The 14957-nt window shown below is 35.8% G+C and overlaps 1 protein-coding gene across 1 annotated transcript in view; it reads right to left on the bottom strand.

Moving 5' to 3' along the window:
* Positions 1–14957, bottom strand: part of COL24A1 (collagen type XXIV alpha 1 chain) — a 392112-nt gene that overhangs the window by 251716 nt on the left and 125439 nt on the right. The window contains exon 19 of the mRNA XM_025390892.1: positions 10224–10277. Coding sequence (XP_025246677.1) covers positions 10224–10277 — 54 coding nt within the window. The remainder of the gene's footprint in view (positions 1–10223; positions 10278–14957) is intronic.

A 14957-nucleotide genomic window follows, 5' to 3' on the forward strand; every position in this document is an offset into this window, starting at 1 on the left:
CCGAAGTCCAGAACACTGACACGAAATGCTGGTGAGGATGTGGAGCAAAAGGAACTCTTATTCACTGCTGGTTGGAATGCAAAACGGCACAGCCACTTTGGAAGATAGGGAGTCTATTACAAAACGAAACATACTTTCACTGTGTGATCCAGAAGCCACACTCCTTAATTCTACCCAAAGGAGTTGAAAATTTATGCACACACAAAACCCTGCACATGACTATTTACAGCAGCTTCACAACTGCCAAAACCTGGAAGCAACTAAGATGTCCTTTAGTAGGTGAATGGATAAACTGTGGTATATCCAGACAATAGAATATTATTCAGTGCTAAAAAGAAATGAGCTATGAAGCCATGAAAAAACATGGAGGAATCTTAATTGCATATTAATAAGTAAAAGAAGTCAATCTAAAAAGACTACATACTGTACGATTCCAACTGCCTGACATTCTGGAAAAGATAAAATTATGAAGACAGTAAAAAGATCAGTGTCCATAGGTTGCTGGGGGCAGGGGAGAGAAGGGATGACTAGGCAAAGCACAACGGATTTTTAGGGCAGTGAAAATACTCTGTATAATAATATAATGGTAGATCATTACATATTTTTCCAAACCTATAGAAAGCACAACATCAAGAGTGAACACTAACATTAATGTAAACTACGAACCTTGGGAGATAGTTATGATGTGTCAATGTAGGTTCATTAACTGTAACAAATGTACCACTCTTGTAGAGGATAATAGGATCACCACAATCAAGTAGAATATATTTCAAGAATGCAAGTTGGGTCAATAAAAAAAAAACTATTAATATACCATACACATAGATCCAAACAGAAAAAATACGTAATTATCTCCATACATGTAGGAAATATAAAACCTTTAACCAAGTATATATATTTGACAAAATATAATAATCATTCATGATTTAAGACATTCAAGAAAATATAAATTAATGGATATTTCTTTTTTCATTCTTTCTTTTTTTTTTTTTTTTCAGGGTCTTGCTGTGTCGCCCAGGCTGGAGTGCAGTGGTGCAAAAACTTCACCAAAACATCTGCTTCCTGGGCTCAAGTGTTCCTCCCACCTCAGCCTCCTGAGGAGCTGGGACTGTAAGTACAAACCACCATGCCAGGCTAATTTTTGTGTCTTTTTTGTAGAGACAGTGTTTTGCCATGCTGCCCAGGCCAGTCTTGAACTCCTGGGCTCAAGCAATCCCCAGCCTATCTCTTTAATGTAATAAAATATGAATATTTTAATCCTCATGCCAGCATTTGCTTTATGAGAAATCACTATAATGTTTCCACTAACATCAGGAACAGATCAAGGATGCTCACTACTTCTTTAACATTGTACTCGGGTATTACAACACAATTAACCATGAGAATTAACTTAGAGGTTTAAGAAGTGGGAAAGAAGAACTAAAATGATCTCTATTTTAAAATTACATGAGAGCATGTCTAGAAAACTCTGGAAAATCAATAGTAAAACTAACTAAAAAAAAAAGAAATCATTAAGGTAACAGGATATAAAATTAACATTGAAAAATCAATAGTCTTTGGACACATAAACAAAAATGCATTCGAGAATATAATGGCAGAGAAAATCCGTTTTACTATAACAACAAAAAATATAAAATGCTGAAGAAAAAATTTAACAAAAAATGTGCAAACCCTATGGAATGTTTTAAAACACTCCTGAAAGACACAAAAATGGATCTGAACAAATGAAAGACAACCGCTGTTCTTGAAAAGACTGAGTCAGTATCATAAAGATCCCAGCACTCCCTTAATTTGTAAGTGTAAGTTGAAGCCAATAAACATACTAACAATATTTTTTAATGAACCTAGATAAATTGATGTTAAGGTTTATATGGGAAAACAAGAATGCAAGTATAGCCAGGAAAACACTGAAAAAAGCTCAGAGGACTTAAAACCTTTCCAGACATCTCAACACACCATAAAGTTTCTGTCATTAAAGCAAGGTGGTACTTGTGCATGAACAGACAGCCACTCAGATGGAAGAGAAAATAAAGTACAGACATAGATCCAAGAAGTAGAAATTTAGTACAGTCATGTATCAGTTAATGATGGGTATTTGTTCTGAGAAATATTTTGTCAGGCAATTTTGTCATTGTGTGAGCATCATAGAGTATACTTCCACAGACCTAGATAGTATAGTCTACTACACACCTAAGCGATACGGTATAGCTGATTGCTTTTAGGTGATAAACCTGTACAGTATGTTACTGTACTAAATACTGTAGGCAACTGTAACACAATGGTATTTGTGTATCAAAATCTATTTAAACATACAAATGGTACAGTAAAAATGTAGTATAAAAGATAAAAAATGGTACACCTATGTAGGGCACTTACCATGAATGGGGCCAGCAGGATCAGAAGTTGCTCTGGGTGAAGTAGTAAGTCAGTAGTGAGTGAATGTGAAGGCCCAGGGCATTACTGTACACTTTTATATGACTGACAACACAGTAGGTTTGTTTACAACAGCATCACCACAAAACATGTAAGTAATGATGTTACAAAGGCTTTATATGACATCACCAGGTGATACAAATTTTTCAGTTCTGTTATAATCTTATGGGACTAGGGTTTTATATGAGGCCCATCAATGACCGAAACGATGCATGCAGTATGTGACTGTGTATGATATAGGTAGCATAATTTAAAATAAACTATGATACTGAAGCAAAGATAGACTGTTTAATGAATGATTCTGGGAAAACCGATTAGCCATTTAGAAAAATGTGACATGAAATACATAAATCACAACAGACACACACACACACACACACACACACACAACTTTTAATGTATCAGAGACGTAAATACAAAAAGGAAACTAGTCAAGAATCAGAAGAAAACATAGGTGATTTCTTTAAAACCTGGATATAGGCAAAGGTTCTCTAATGATGACTCAAAATCCAAATTCCCTAAAAGATTGACAAATTTGGCTATTTAAAAGTGTAAAGCTGTTTCCTGTCAAAAAACTCTACGAATAAAGTCAAAAGACAAGTGACAAACTGGGAAAAAATTATTTGCAATAGTTATCACAGGTAAAGGGCTAATTTCTCTAATACACAAATAATTTTAAACATTAGAGTAAAATGACCAAATACCTAGTAGAAAAATGCGCAAAAAACATAAACAGACATTTCGCAGGAAAGATTATAAAACAGTCCTCAAACATAAAAACATTTTCAGTGTCATTCATAGCGAGAGAAATGTCATAATTACAGAAATGTTGATAGGAATGCAATTCTTTCGGAGAAGAATTTGGCAATATCTAACAATATCTTCTTTTGACCTAGCAATCCAATTCTAGCAATTCACCATGAAGATGCACCTCCAACCATACAGAAATACGTAAGCACAAGTTTATTCATTACAGGAGTGTTTGTAATTGCAAAATGCTGGAAACAAACTACATTTCCATATGTAGGAGAATGAATAAACTGATACATCCACACAATGAAGTACTATGAAGCTAGAAAATTACATAAAGAAGAGCTCCATGAGTTGATATGCTGTGTTTTCCAGGATATATTTTTAAGTAAAAAAAGCAGAGTGCAAAAAAGTATCTATACTATGTAACTTTTATGTAATAAAAAAGTACAAGAAAATATACATACATCTGCCCCTTAAACAAGCAAAACATACACACATACACAACACACAAGAAAGATACACCAGAAACTACTGAGATTGGATACCTCAGGAGTAGGTGAGAACACTGAAAAAGGATAAGAGGATGAGGACTGGGCAGAAAAGTAAGGAGGGTAGTACACTTATCTAACTTTGTCCTATATAGCTTTGCCTTGTAGAACAATTTCTCTAACTTTTCTGGAAGAAAATACACAGTTAAAATTACTGTTTAATATAAGTATACTTTTAATATGAGTTTCCTCACACAGTTTCAAAGAAAAACGTATGAATTATTTTTCTGCACCTTTTAGTTACTCATGAATAAACTCAGCTTAACCACTAAGATTACACTACTCTAAAGTGGTAATGGTGGCGGCGGCTACCAAGGAAGGCTTAGCCCCTGATTTTAGCCTTATAGAATTTAACCTAATTACTCTGTGGAAAAATAATGATTAATAAATACAATTGCAAGATATTTTATGACTGTAAAATGTTGTCAACATGTATAATTAGTTCACTGGGCTAACTCGGATTATTTTTCTCTGTCTGTGAGACTATCTTCTAAGTTACCTACCCTTCTCCTACTCTTATCTCAGGCTGCTTCATACACTCTTGGTACTATAAAACTTGTGCTTTTGAATCACATTCACCCTGTACTGCAAAGGCAATCCAGTTCTCCTTCTCTGCTCCAGCTCCTGTGCAAATTAAATGTTAATGGAAAAAAATCCATAGCAAAGCCTATTAGTGTCTTTCTTTTATCACTTTATTTTTAAAAACATTTATAGAATGCTATCTCTGTGTCATGCTATGCTGCAGTAAATGGTAGTAATAATTTTCCCAGGTTGCTAAAACAGAATGAGATGATAATTTCCAAGCAGAGAACAAGGAGAATGTTCTGACTTCTTTGGTGATCTTATACCTTACTGGGTTGAAAACACTCTCATTCTGTCGGATAAAGGTTCTGCTGCCATAAAGAACAGAAAAATAAGATGTGGTTCTTTATTATTGCTCTTAATCAGCTGTGGAGCAACCCCCAATGATTCTGATTCCACATTTTTGAGATTGGCCCTGGGAATCTGTGTATGTTTTTTTCTTTTTAATAGAGACAAAGCATCACTATGTTGCCCCAGGCTGGTCTTGAACTTCTAGGCTCAAGCAATCTTCTCATTGTAGCCACCCAAAGTGCTGGGATTACAAGCATAAGCCACCATGCCCAGCCTTAAAAAAATTGATAGTAATGCCCAGGTAAGGTTGAAAAATCAAAAATCATTTTCTATAGCTGGCATGGTTTTATTATCAAAAACTAAAATTACCATTCATTAAAATAAGTTATCTGCCTAGATAAGTAAAATAATCTCCTTAAATCATCACCCTACTGGCCGGGCGTGGTGGCTCACCCCTGTAATCTCAGCACTTTGGGAGGCCAAGGCGGGTGGATCATGAGGTCAGGAGATCAAGACTATCCTGGCTAACACAGTGAAACCCCATCTCAACTAAAAATACAAAAAAAATAAGCCTGGTGTGGTGGCACGCGCCTGTAGTCCCAGCTACTTGGGAGACTGAGGGAGGAGAATCGCTTGAACCTGGGAGGCAGAGGTTGCAGTAAGCCGAGGTTGCACCACTGCACTCCAGCCTGGGCGACAGAGCGAGACTCTATCTCAAATAAATAAATAAATAAATAAAAACAAAAAATCATGTCCCTACTTTCAGCACTGTTTCTCCCCACAGTCTTACGTTCACTCAGCAGCCAGAGTAACCTTTGAAAAGCATAAATCAGATCAGATCATGCCACTGCCCTATTTAAAGCCTCTCATGGCTTCCTGCTGCACTTAGAACCAAATCCAAACTTCTCACTCTCCTCTACGAGGGCATACATGATATATCCCCTGTCTACTTTTCCAACTTCGTTGTATACCACTTTCTTCTTCATTCATTCTGCTCACTCCAGTTACACTGGCATTCTTTCTGATCTTGAACTGGCCAGGCTTTTCTGCCTTGGGTCTACACAATGTGTGCTGTCTTCAATTATGGTGGTGGTGGTAGTGGTGGTGGCAGCTAATACATACTGAATGTTTCCTATTAACTACATGCTGAAGTGTTTTACATGAATTAATGTGTGTGTAATAAAACAACTTTATGAGGTTGGTACTATTAATATTTCTGTTTTACAGATGAGGAAAGGCCCAGGGAGTTGAAGTAATTTGCTCAAGGTACTCAGACTAACTCTTCAATTCTCATTCAGAAGATGTTAACCCCCAAATTCTGTAATTTTCAGATATCTTAAACCTTTTATGACCTAGTTATTAACAAAAGCTATCATAGAAGTACATATGTAGGTCTCATCATTTTGGCCCCTAATAGAAATACTTTTACTGAATTACGCTTTCACATTATAACTTCCATCTGTATTGAATAGTGGAAATGACATAATACAATGAATTGCTACCTCCTTTCAAATAATTAATATGTTCTAATCCAAAAGACAGGAGAATCATATAACTGATCATGTGTCATCCTTTGGCAGTGGGAAGATCGTATTCAAATCTGAAATCCCCTTACAACAAAATGTACAGAGCTTTGTGACTGTATTTCAGGCAAAAGCCTCTTACATTTCAAACTAACCAAAAAATGGGCCAGGCATGGTGGCTCATGCCTGTAATCCCAGCACTTTGAGAGGCCAACGCAGGTGGATCACCTGAGGTCAGGAATTCGAGACCAGCTTAGTCAACATGGCAAAACCCTACTAAAAATACAAAAATTAGCCAGGTGTGGTGGCAGGCACTTGTAATCCCAGCTACCTGGGAGGTTGAGGCAGGAGAATCGCTTGAACCTGGGAGGCGGAGGTTGCAGTGAGCCAAGACAGCACCACTGCATTCCAACCTGGGTGAAAGAGTGAAACTCTGTCTCAAAAACAAAAACAAAAACAAACAAAATCCTTATCCAAAAATTACCTTAACCAACAACTCAGAAATTATTTTATGATTCCGCAGTCACTCACTCACTTACTTTTCAAAGAGCTCCTGCAGCTCCTTTCTCCTGCACAGTCCCGTTACTCTTGAGACTTAGTCTCAAGACTAAGAAAACAGAGACTATCCTATTTACCTCTTTCAACTTCTTTCTTTTTTTGAAACAAATCCCTGGAGTTATGCTGTATATAACTCATTTATTTTTTACCTTCTTTGCTTTCAAGAAAAATGAATTTGTATATAAATTGCCCCCTAAATGTTGCTTCAGCTGCAACACTCAGGTTTTTATACTGATTCGTTCTCATTCACTTCTAAACATTTTCTAATTTCCATTGCAGTATTTCTTCTTTCCAGACCATAAGTTACTAAGGAATGTATTTTTCAGTCACCCAAAATGTTATTTTACTGACTTTTTATTACCAACTTAAAACTTTGCTGCACTGTAGACAAAGAATGTAGCCTTCCAGGAGTGAGTTTCCAGGTGTAGTATTTGTAAACTTTGTTTTAATTCATCTATTACATTGCTTCATCTAATACCTTTATGCAGATGATTATATAAGTATGTATCTCTAGTCTACTTTTCTGAGCTTTAGGCCTACAGTTTTAAGACACTTATTACACTAATTTTCTATATCTCCTAAAGGCCTTTAAACCTTAACAGATTCAAAGCAAAACATTATTTCCAGCCACCCTGAATCTCTTCCTTCTCTTCCTCCTCCTCTTCCTCTTTTATTTTCTATTTTTGGAATGATGATGCACATTCTACCCAACTTTTCAAGCAAGAAGCGTTAAAATTGCCTTTTATTCCTCTCTCTCACAATTGGAATGAGCTAAACTAATTGTTTTATGTGTTGTGAATTATATTTTCTAGTTCTCTCTTTAAGCTATCCTTTTCTCTCTATTGTCACAGGACCTCATGATCAATCCCCTGCTCTGCTGCACCATCCTTCTAAATAACCTTTAGTTTGTCTCCTTGGCACCCCTCCTTCCCTTCTTCTCTTTTATCCTTCCCCCTGCTGCCTTGCATAAAGCACAAGTCTGATAATTTCATTCTCTTGCTTAAATATCTTTGGTCAATGCATACAGGATAAAGTCTGAATTTAGCACAATGCATAAGACCCTTTACCTGAGAAAAATTCATCCGCTATACAAGCAGAAAGTTTTCAGGCTTGGTTTACTACTAAATATACTATTTAAAATTCTTGGACCTGCAAGTTCATTAAAAGCTTAATGTTGAGAAGGATTTGGATAGAAGTGTTGTCTCATATATAGTTGCCTAGGTACTATATTTTTATGATCAAGAAAAAGTTATGCTCCTTGGATTAGACCCTGTTTCCCAAAACAATCTAGCATCAGTTCTTGAGAGAGTACAGGTTACATTTTTAGCTCCATGGAAAAACTTAAGACAGGTGAAGAGGAAGGACTGGTACTCTGAAAAGGCTGGGGCTCAGGAGCTTATATTAGTGGTGCTGAAATCAGAGATAATGACACAATGTTTTCAGTGTTGATGGATATTATGAAATTTTAAAGGGAAGAGAGAAATAAAGAAACATCTTTGGAAGATCAAGTAGTAAGTGAAAACATCGCTTACGCATCCTTTAACCAAGCTTTATGAGAAAGAAGAAAAATGACTGAAAACCATAATGACAGCAAGGAGGCAACATAGACGTTTCTAGTGTACATATTACCTGTAACTGCAGTAATAATGGGGCAATACAGTCATAATAATAACCTTTAAAGATAATGAAAATTAAAATAGATTCTTTATCCTCAGTATGACAAGAGTGTAAATACTATTCACTCCAGGAAAGCTTTCATTAAAAATAATTAGAATAAAAATTGTAGGCTCATATGGAGAAGCTTATACTAATCTGAAGTATTACTCAATTTCCTTCTTATCAGAATGCAGAGATCAATATACTACTGTATTTTACTTCCTGTTTCCTCTCTATTGATATAAAACTAAGTACAATGAAGTTTCGAAGACGATTTCTTCTTCTTCTTCTTTTTTTTTTTTTTTTTTTTTTTGAGACGGAGTCTCGCTCTGTCGCCCAGGCTGGAGTGCAGTGGCCGGATCTCAGCTCACTGTAAGCTCCGCCTCCCATGTTTACGCCATTCTCCTGCCTCAGCCTCCCGAGTAGCTGGGACTACAGGCGCCCGCCACCTTGCCCGGCTAGTTTTTTTGTATTTTTTAGTAGAGATGGGGTTTCACCGTATTAGCCAGGATGGTCTCGATCTCCTGACCTCGTGATTCGCCCGTCTCGGCCTCCCAAAGTGCTGGGATTACAGGCTTGAGCCACCGCACCCGGCCGATTTCTCCTTCTTCTTCTTTTTTTTTTTTTTTAAGAAGGGGTCTCACTGTCACCCAGGCTGAAGTGCAGTGGTGCCACCCAAGGCTCATGTGATCCTCCAACCTCAGCCTCCCGAGTAGCTGGGACTCCAGGTGTGAGCCACCAGGCCTGGCTAACTTTTAAAACCTTTTTTTTTTTTTTTTTTTTTAAAGCACCAGGGTCTCACTGTGTTGCTAGGGCTGGTCTCGAACTCCTGGACTCAAGGCGATCCTCTCACGTCAGCTTCCCAAAGTACTGGGATTGCACCATGCCCCGCCTGCTTTTTAGATTTTTGAACTATCAATACCCAATGTGTTTTTAAATCATACAGTAAGTAAGAATAGGCATTTTCCAAAAAAATCAGCCAACCCTGAAGGACAGCTGCGAAGCAATCGAAGTAGATCTTATGGTTTACAAAGAGAGGGAGACAGCATCAGTACAGCAGTAGTCTTAGAAACTCTGCCTACCACTCTGACACTATGACATTATTGCTCTAACTTATTTATTCTGATGCCAATTATTTTCTCAGCCTCCTGCTGAATCTACGACTCTGAATTAAATATGTATGTACACTGATATGTGTGTGCTTGTGTGTATGTGTGTGTCTGTAGACACCCACAGGCACACACATATCAATATAGGCATGTATTTTTGAAACTAGAGTGAGCTTCAGAAGTTTCATCTCCATGTAATATATCTTTGACTCATAGTTCTGACTCATAGTATGATTTTTTAAATCCAAATGTTTCATCTCAGAAGCTTATGTTCTATATAGAATTTTAGAAACGAAAGCCACTCTGTATCAACCATTAAACCAAAGTCACAAATTTTAAAGTATATACAAACAAATTTGATATATGTACTACAGACTTAATTGTATTTGTTTTAGAATACTGTATGAGATTTCAATGATATATGGATATAGCAATAATTGGAAATATTTTGCATTAATAATTCAGTGGAGTTTCTTTCCTGAAATTTGGTTCCAAGTCTCAAGTACTTGTTATTAATAGCTGTGCAGAACAAATAAATCAGCTGTGATCCTAATCAGTGTGAAAATGTGGCTAATGCGTTTTTCTGTTTCCCTAGGATCCCTGTTGCATACCTCGTGACACAACAGAAAAAATTTAGTCCAAACTATTTACAGAGATACAAACTTTAAAGACGATCTTTCTTAAGCTTCCTATGTTTAAATATGTTTTACCCAACAAGTTTAATTTCCACCATTTTGTTTCAAATTTATTATCTTTCCACCATATTTTACCTCTGGTCCTGGAGGGCCAGATGGTCCTTGGAGTCCTGGGTCACCTGTTTGGCCCTAAAATGGGGGGGAGGATCAAAGTATAAACATTAACTTAAAAAACACAATTAAAAGAAGAAACAGGCATATGGTAAAGAAATAGTAGTCATTATATTATCATGTCAAACAAGGTTGTAATGACTTTTTAGAAAAATTTGTAACCATCATTACTGTAAAAGTTTTTAAATAAGATGTTTATGGGTTTAATATACATTCACTCAAGTGTTAGTGATATAAACAAATTAATGAGTCAAGTGCTCAAATCAAGAAAAAAAATTGTGTGTTTATGCATGTTTCACAGAGATAAGACAATAAAGCTGGACTCAACAAGATAGGGAATTCTAGATGAGAAACTGCTTTTATAAATAACCACAGTCCCAGGGCTGTCTCTGAAAATCCCTCTCTCCTTTGATACTGTAAGTGGCCTGAAATAGTAATTAAGACTCACCTGGATTGAAATCCTTGTTACTTAATCTCTCTAAGCCTCAGTTTTCTCATCAATAAAATAGAAATAATAATTATAGTAGTAACATTCTCAAAGAGTCATTGGAAGTTAAATTAGATAATATATGTAAAGTGCTAAGCAGAATGTCTGACATATGAAGTACTCATTAAATGTCAACCAATTTTACAATCATTATTTCTTCTCTTCACACCCTTGCTGCTTTCCTGGCTCATACACAGAATTCCTAGATTGTTTTCATTCTTTAACTGAAGTTTTGAGGATTCAGTTTTCATCTCTCTGAAGCTAGTTTCTGACATTCATGATAAAGATGTGATATCAGGGTTAAAGGAGAAAGTGACAGGAGAGAGAAGTAGGCATAAAGCCTGAAACTAGCGAAGGCTAGCAATGCTCTCAAGAGATGAAAGTTTGGAAAGGGAGGACAGTAGTCTGATATATCTATTTTCATAAGAAAAACTATTGCATTCATTATTTCTGTCATATTAAGTTTCAAATTTAATTTAAATAAGCCTCAGATCACCTAAACTTGCAAGTTACAATATGGAATTGCCCATTTTCCAAAACCTAAAGCACAGTTTCCAATATGCACTTAATTCATTCTCAGTGCTGAGGTATCTGGACATAAAACAGGACACCATACAACTACTGCAATCAAATCTACAGGAAGGCAGTGAAATACTATGGAAAGGCTCATTTAAGTTTCCCTTTCCAAATAAACAAAAACAAAATCTGTGATCCGTCAGAATCAGTATACTGAAGTTCTCAAAATGACAAGCATCTCTCTTTAAAGAGACAGAGATAGGGGCGAGGGGCTCTCATTGGAGCCCTCTAGTGGCAAAATCCAACCACAAAGCTAAGTTTCTAAGCAGTGAGGATAAAATAGCAATACCCTAGGGCTTTGTTTTCAGAAAAGCTAATTGACAATCAGATATTTAAAAACAGAAATTGTGTCATGATTTTATTTGTTCTTCAGAATAATTTTTTGTTTTGAAAACCTTCGATTGCAAATTTCCTATGAATGTCAATTTTCCTTTATAAAAGCTGACATTTTAAGTAACTTAGAAGTTACTTAAAGTTACTTATCTATAGATAACTGACTAATATTAAATAAACATCTACAAATGACAAAAACCTCTAGCTAAAAAATGGATAGGGCATAAAAATTGTGTTTGTTTTCTTGGTCTAAAGGAAAGTGTATTTACTGACAACCTCAGAGTGGTAGTTTTCTCTATTTTTTTAAAATACTTATAGAGCAAAAGCTTTCCTATTCAAGAACTGTACCAACTTTCCAAATCAGGACATTCTTTCTTATATCTTGAAAATATTATTTCATGTTACAACTTAGATCTACTTGGAAACAATATTAGTTAGTAACACCAACCTCTTAGGTAACAGAAAATTAAAAGTAGGATCTATAAAATAGGGAAGACATCCTTATGATGTTGGCATTCTTTCCATGACAGTAAACAAATATTTTAGGTAGGCATTAACTTATATAATTGAGTGTGGGAGTTTGTTTCTGAATATAATAACTGATTCTGCATAAGCAACTTTTCATCAAACAAGTGTCTCCTTCCATAAAAAGCAAAGTTTTCCTGGTCAAATATCTACAGTTTTTCTATTAATAATATATAGAGCCAGGTGCAGTGGCTCACACCTATAATCCCACACTCTGGGAGACCAAGGTGAGAGGATCGCTTGAGGCCAGGAGTTTAAGACTAGCCTGGGCAACAAAACAAGACCCAGTTTCTACAATTTTTTTTTTTTTTTAAATTAGCTGGGCATAGTGGTGAGCACCTGCAGTCCTTGCTACTTGAGAGGCTGAGGTGAAAGGACCACTTGAGCCCAAGAGTTGGAGACTGCAGTGAGCTGTGACAGGGTCTCCCCTGTCTCCGAAAACATTTTTTTAAATTAAGACAAAAAGATACAAACAAGTAATGGATACAACAAGAGACTAAAGACAAGGCTATCTCACTAATTTTAATTCATGAATGCCTATCTTACCTTCGGCCCAAAGTGTTTGCAAAAGTTTGGTAAGACAAATAAAAAATCAATTATCTCCCTATCAAAGTAATTCCTGCTGACATTAATTTTCTTTATTAGAACAGTACACAAAGGTGTAAAACGAGTAAGTAAAAGACTCACTCTCACTGTCTCTTGCTCCCTGCCCTAAAAGAACATCATTAGCATTTATTGTGACTTCTTTCAGGAAAAAAAATACTAAGGGCTTTAAGATAATGTGTTAAAGGTGAAATAGGCTCTCTGTCTTTTCTTTAGCTTACACTAGAGGAATATTAATAAGTACTATTTCTAAAAGAGAAAAACATCATAATCACAGGACTATACGGAACCTTACATACGATATGGCCTAACTTTCTTTTTTTCTTTTTTTTTCTTGAGACGGAATCTCACTCTGTCACTCAGGCTGGAGTGCAGTGGCACAATCTTGACTCACTGCAACCTCTGCTTCCCGGGTTCAAGCTATTCTCCTGCTTCAGCCTCCTGAGGAGCTGGGACTACAGGTGTGTGCCACTACACCTGGCTAATTTTTGTATTTTTAGTAGAGATGGGGTTTCACCATGTTGGTCAGGGTGGTCTCGAACTCCTGACCTCGTGATCTGCCCGCCTCAGCCTCCCAAAGTGCTGGGATTACAGGCATGAGCCACCACGCGTGGCCCTAACTTTAATTTTAAACAAGAGAAACTGGTACCATGGTAGTTAAATACCCAAGGTTAAATACCCTAGCTAGTAGGTTAAGTGCCAGAGCTAGGACCAGAATCCAGGTCTTTGTCTCTCTAGCCAATGATTTTTTTTACTCCCATAAATGTGTTATAAATAGAAATTTAATCAAAGAGTAAGGAACACTAAAATGGTTTGCCTTGTGTAAGCATGATACTTAACTCTAGTTTTCTCAAAAAGTTAATTGTAAGGTACAAAAGAATAATACTTATATTATTTATTAGTTAATAGTGCCCTTAGAGCATGTATTGTATCATTTCATCCTATTTGGTCAAGGGATAGAAAACTGTCACATTATTAAAAAAAAAAAAAAAGAAATATGTAAAAAAGGTCTTATTTTGCCAATCACTGCACATCAGACTGTCTTTATATGGTTTAAGAACCATCCTTGAAAAACAGAAGTAGTTTGTTAGCTTCATGATCTATTCTCATGATCCAGTTTATGCACTCTAGAGCTTCTGAGATTCAACTCAAGGGTACAAGGGAGGGTACATGGCTTACTAGGTTAAGCCCTTATGGCAATAAACCCAGGGCAAAAAACTACTGTAAGCAAAGGTCACCACTAACATTTCATCGAAAAGATGCCAAAAATTGTTCTTTGGGTTAAATAATTCCGAAGAGATGTATATAAAATACTATCACTGTTAGAAGTCACAAAGAACGGGGTAAAGTTCTGTAATTTAACACTGCTTCCTGAGATTAAAAAAAATAAACAATCCTTAGATGGAAGGGTAGAGCTAGAGGGAAGACAATAAACTGCTCAGGAACACAACACTCTTATTTTTAAATGTATGTTTTAATGTGACATTAATAAATTATAATCCTATATGTATTTTTATATGTATAATCATCTCTATCTTTTTTGTAGAATTGAATCCTATATCTAATTTTTTCTATCTGTAATCACCTTTACCTTCATGGAGCTGTAATCAATATTAAAATCCTAAAACCGTCTTAAAATATTAAACCCTAAAACAGTATGGCACAGTAGCTAAAAGCATAAACTCGGACATACCTGATTGCCTAGGTTTTTCTGAATGGTCACCTACTAAGTAACTGGTGGCTACCCAGGTGACCTTAGGCATTTTCTAACACTGTGTCTCAATTTTCTTAATATAAAAAATAGGAATAATAATAGTACCAAGTTTGTAGGATTGTTGTGAAGATTAATTTAGATGTATAGTCCTTTGAATACTGCCTGGTATTGTGTAGTCAGTAAATGTCAGCTATAATAATTATGATTTTTAATATTTAGAAATATATTTTGTCTCATGTTTTAATCATTTTATTTAAATAGCTCTAATAATTAAGTAATTTTGATTTACAATTTTTTGAGTTTTATGTTAACAGCAATATAAGGTATCTTTTTCTTTCATCTAATTGATATCCAAGGGTTAGAAAAAAAAATAAGGATTTAGAATATTTTGGTCCACAAGACAGTGCAAACATGCTACCTTTTCTTCAGACTGTTTCCTTAATAAAACTGATATTTTGAA

Source organism: Theropithecus gelada, chromosome 1 (assembly GCF_003255815.1).
Source record: "Theropithecus gelada isolate Dixy chromosome 1, Tgel_1.0, whole genome shotgun sequence".
NCBI classification, from domain to species: Eukaryota; Metazoa; Chordata; class Mammalia; order Primates; family Cercopithecidae; genus Theropithecus; species Theropithecus gelada.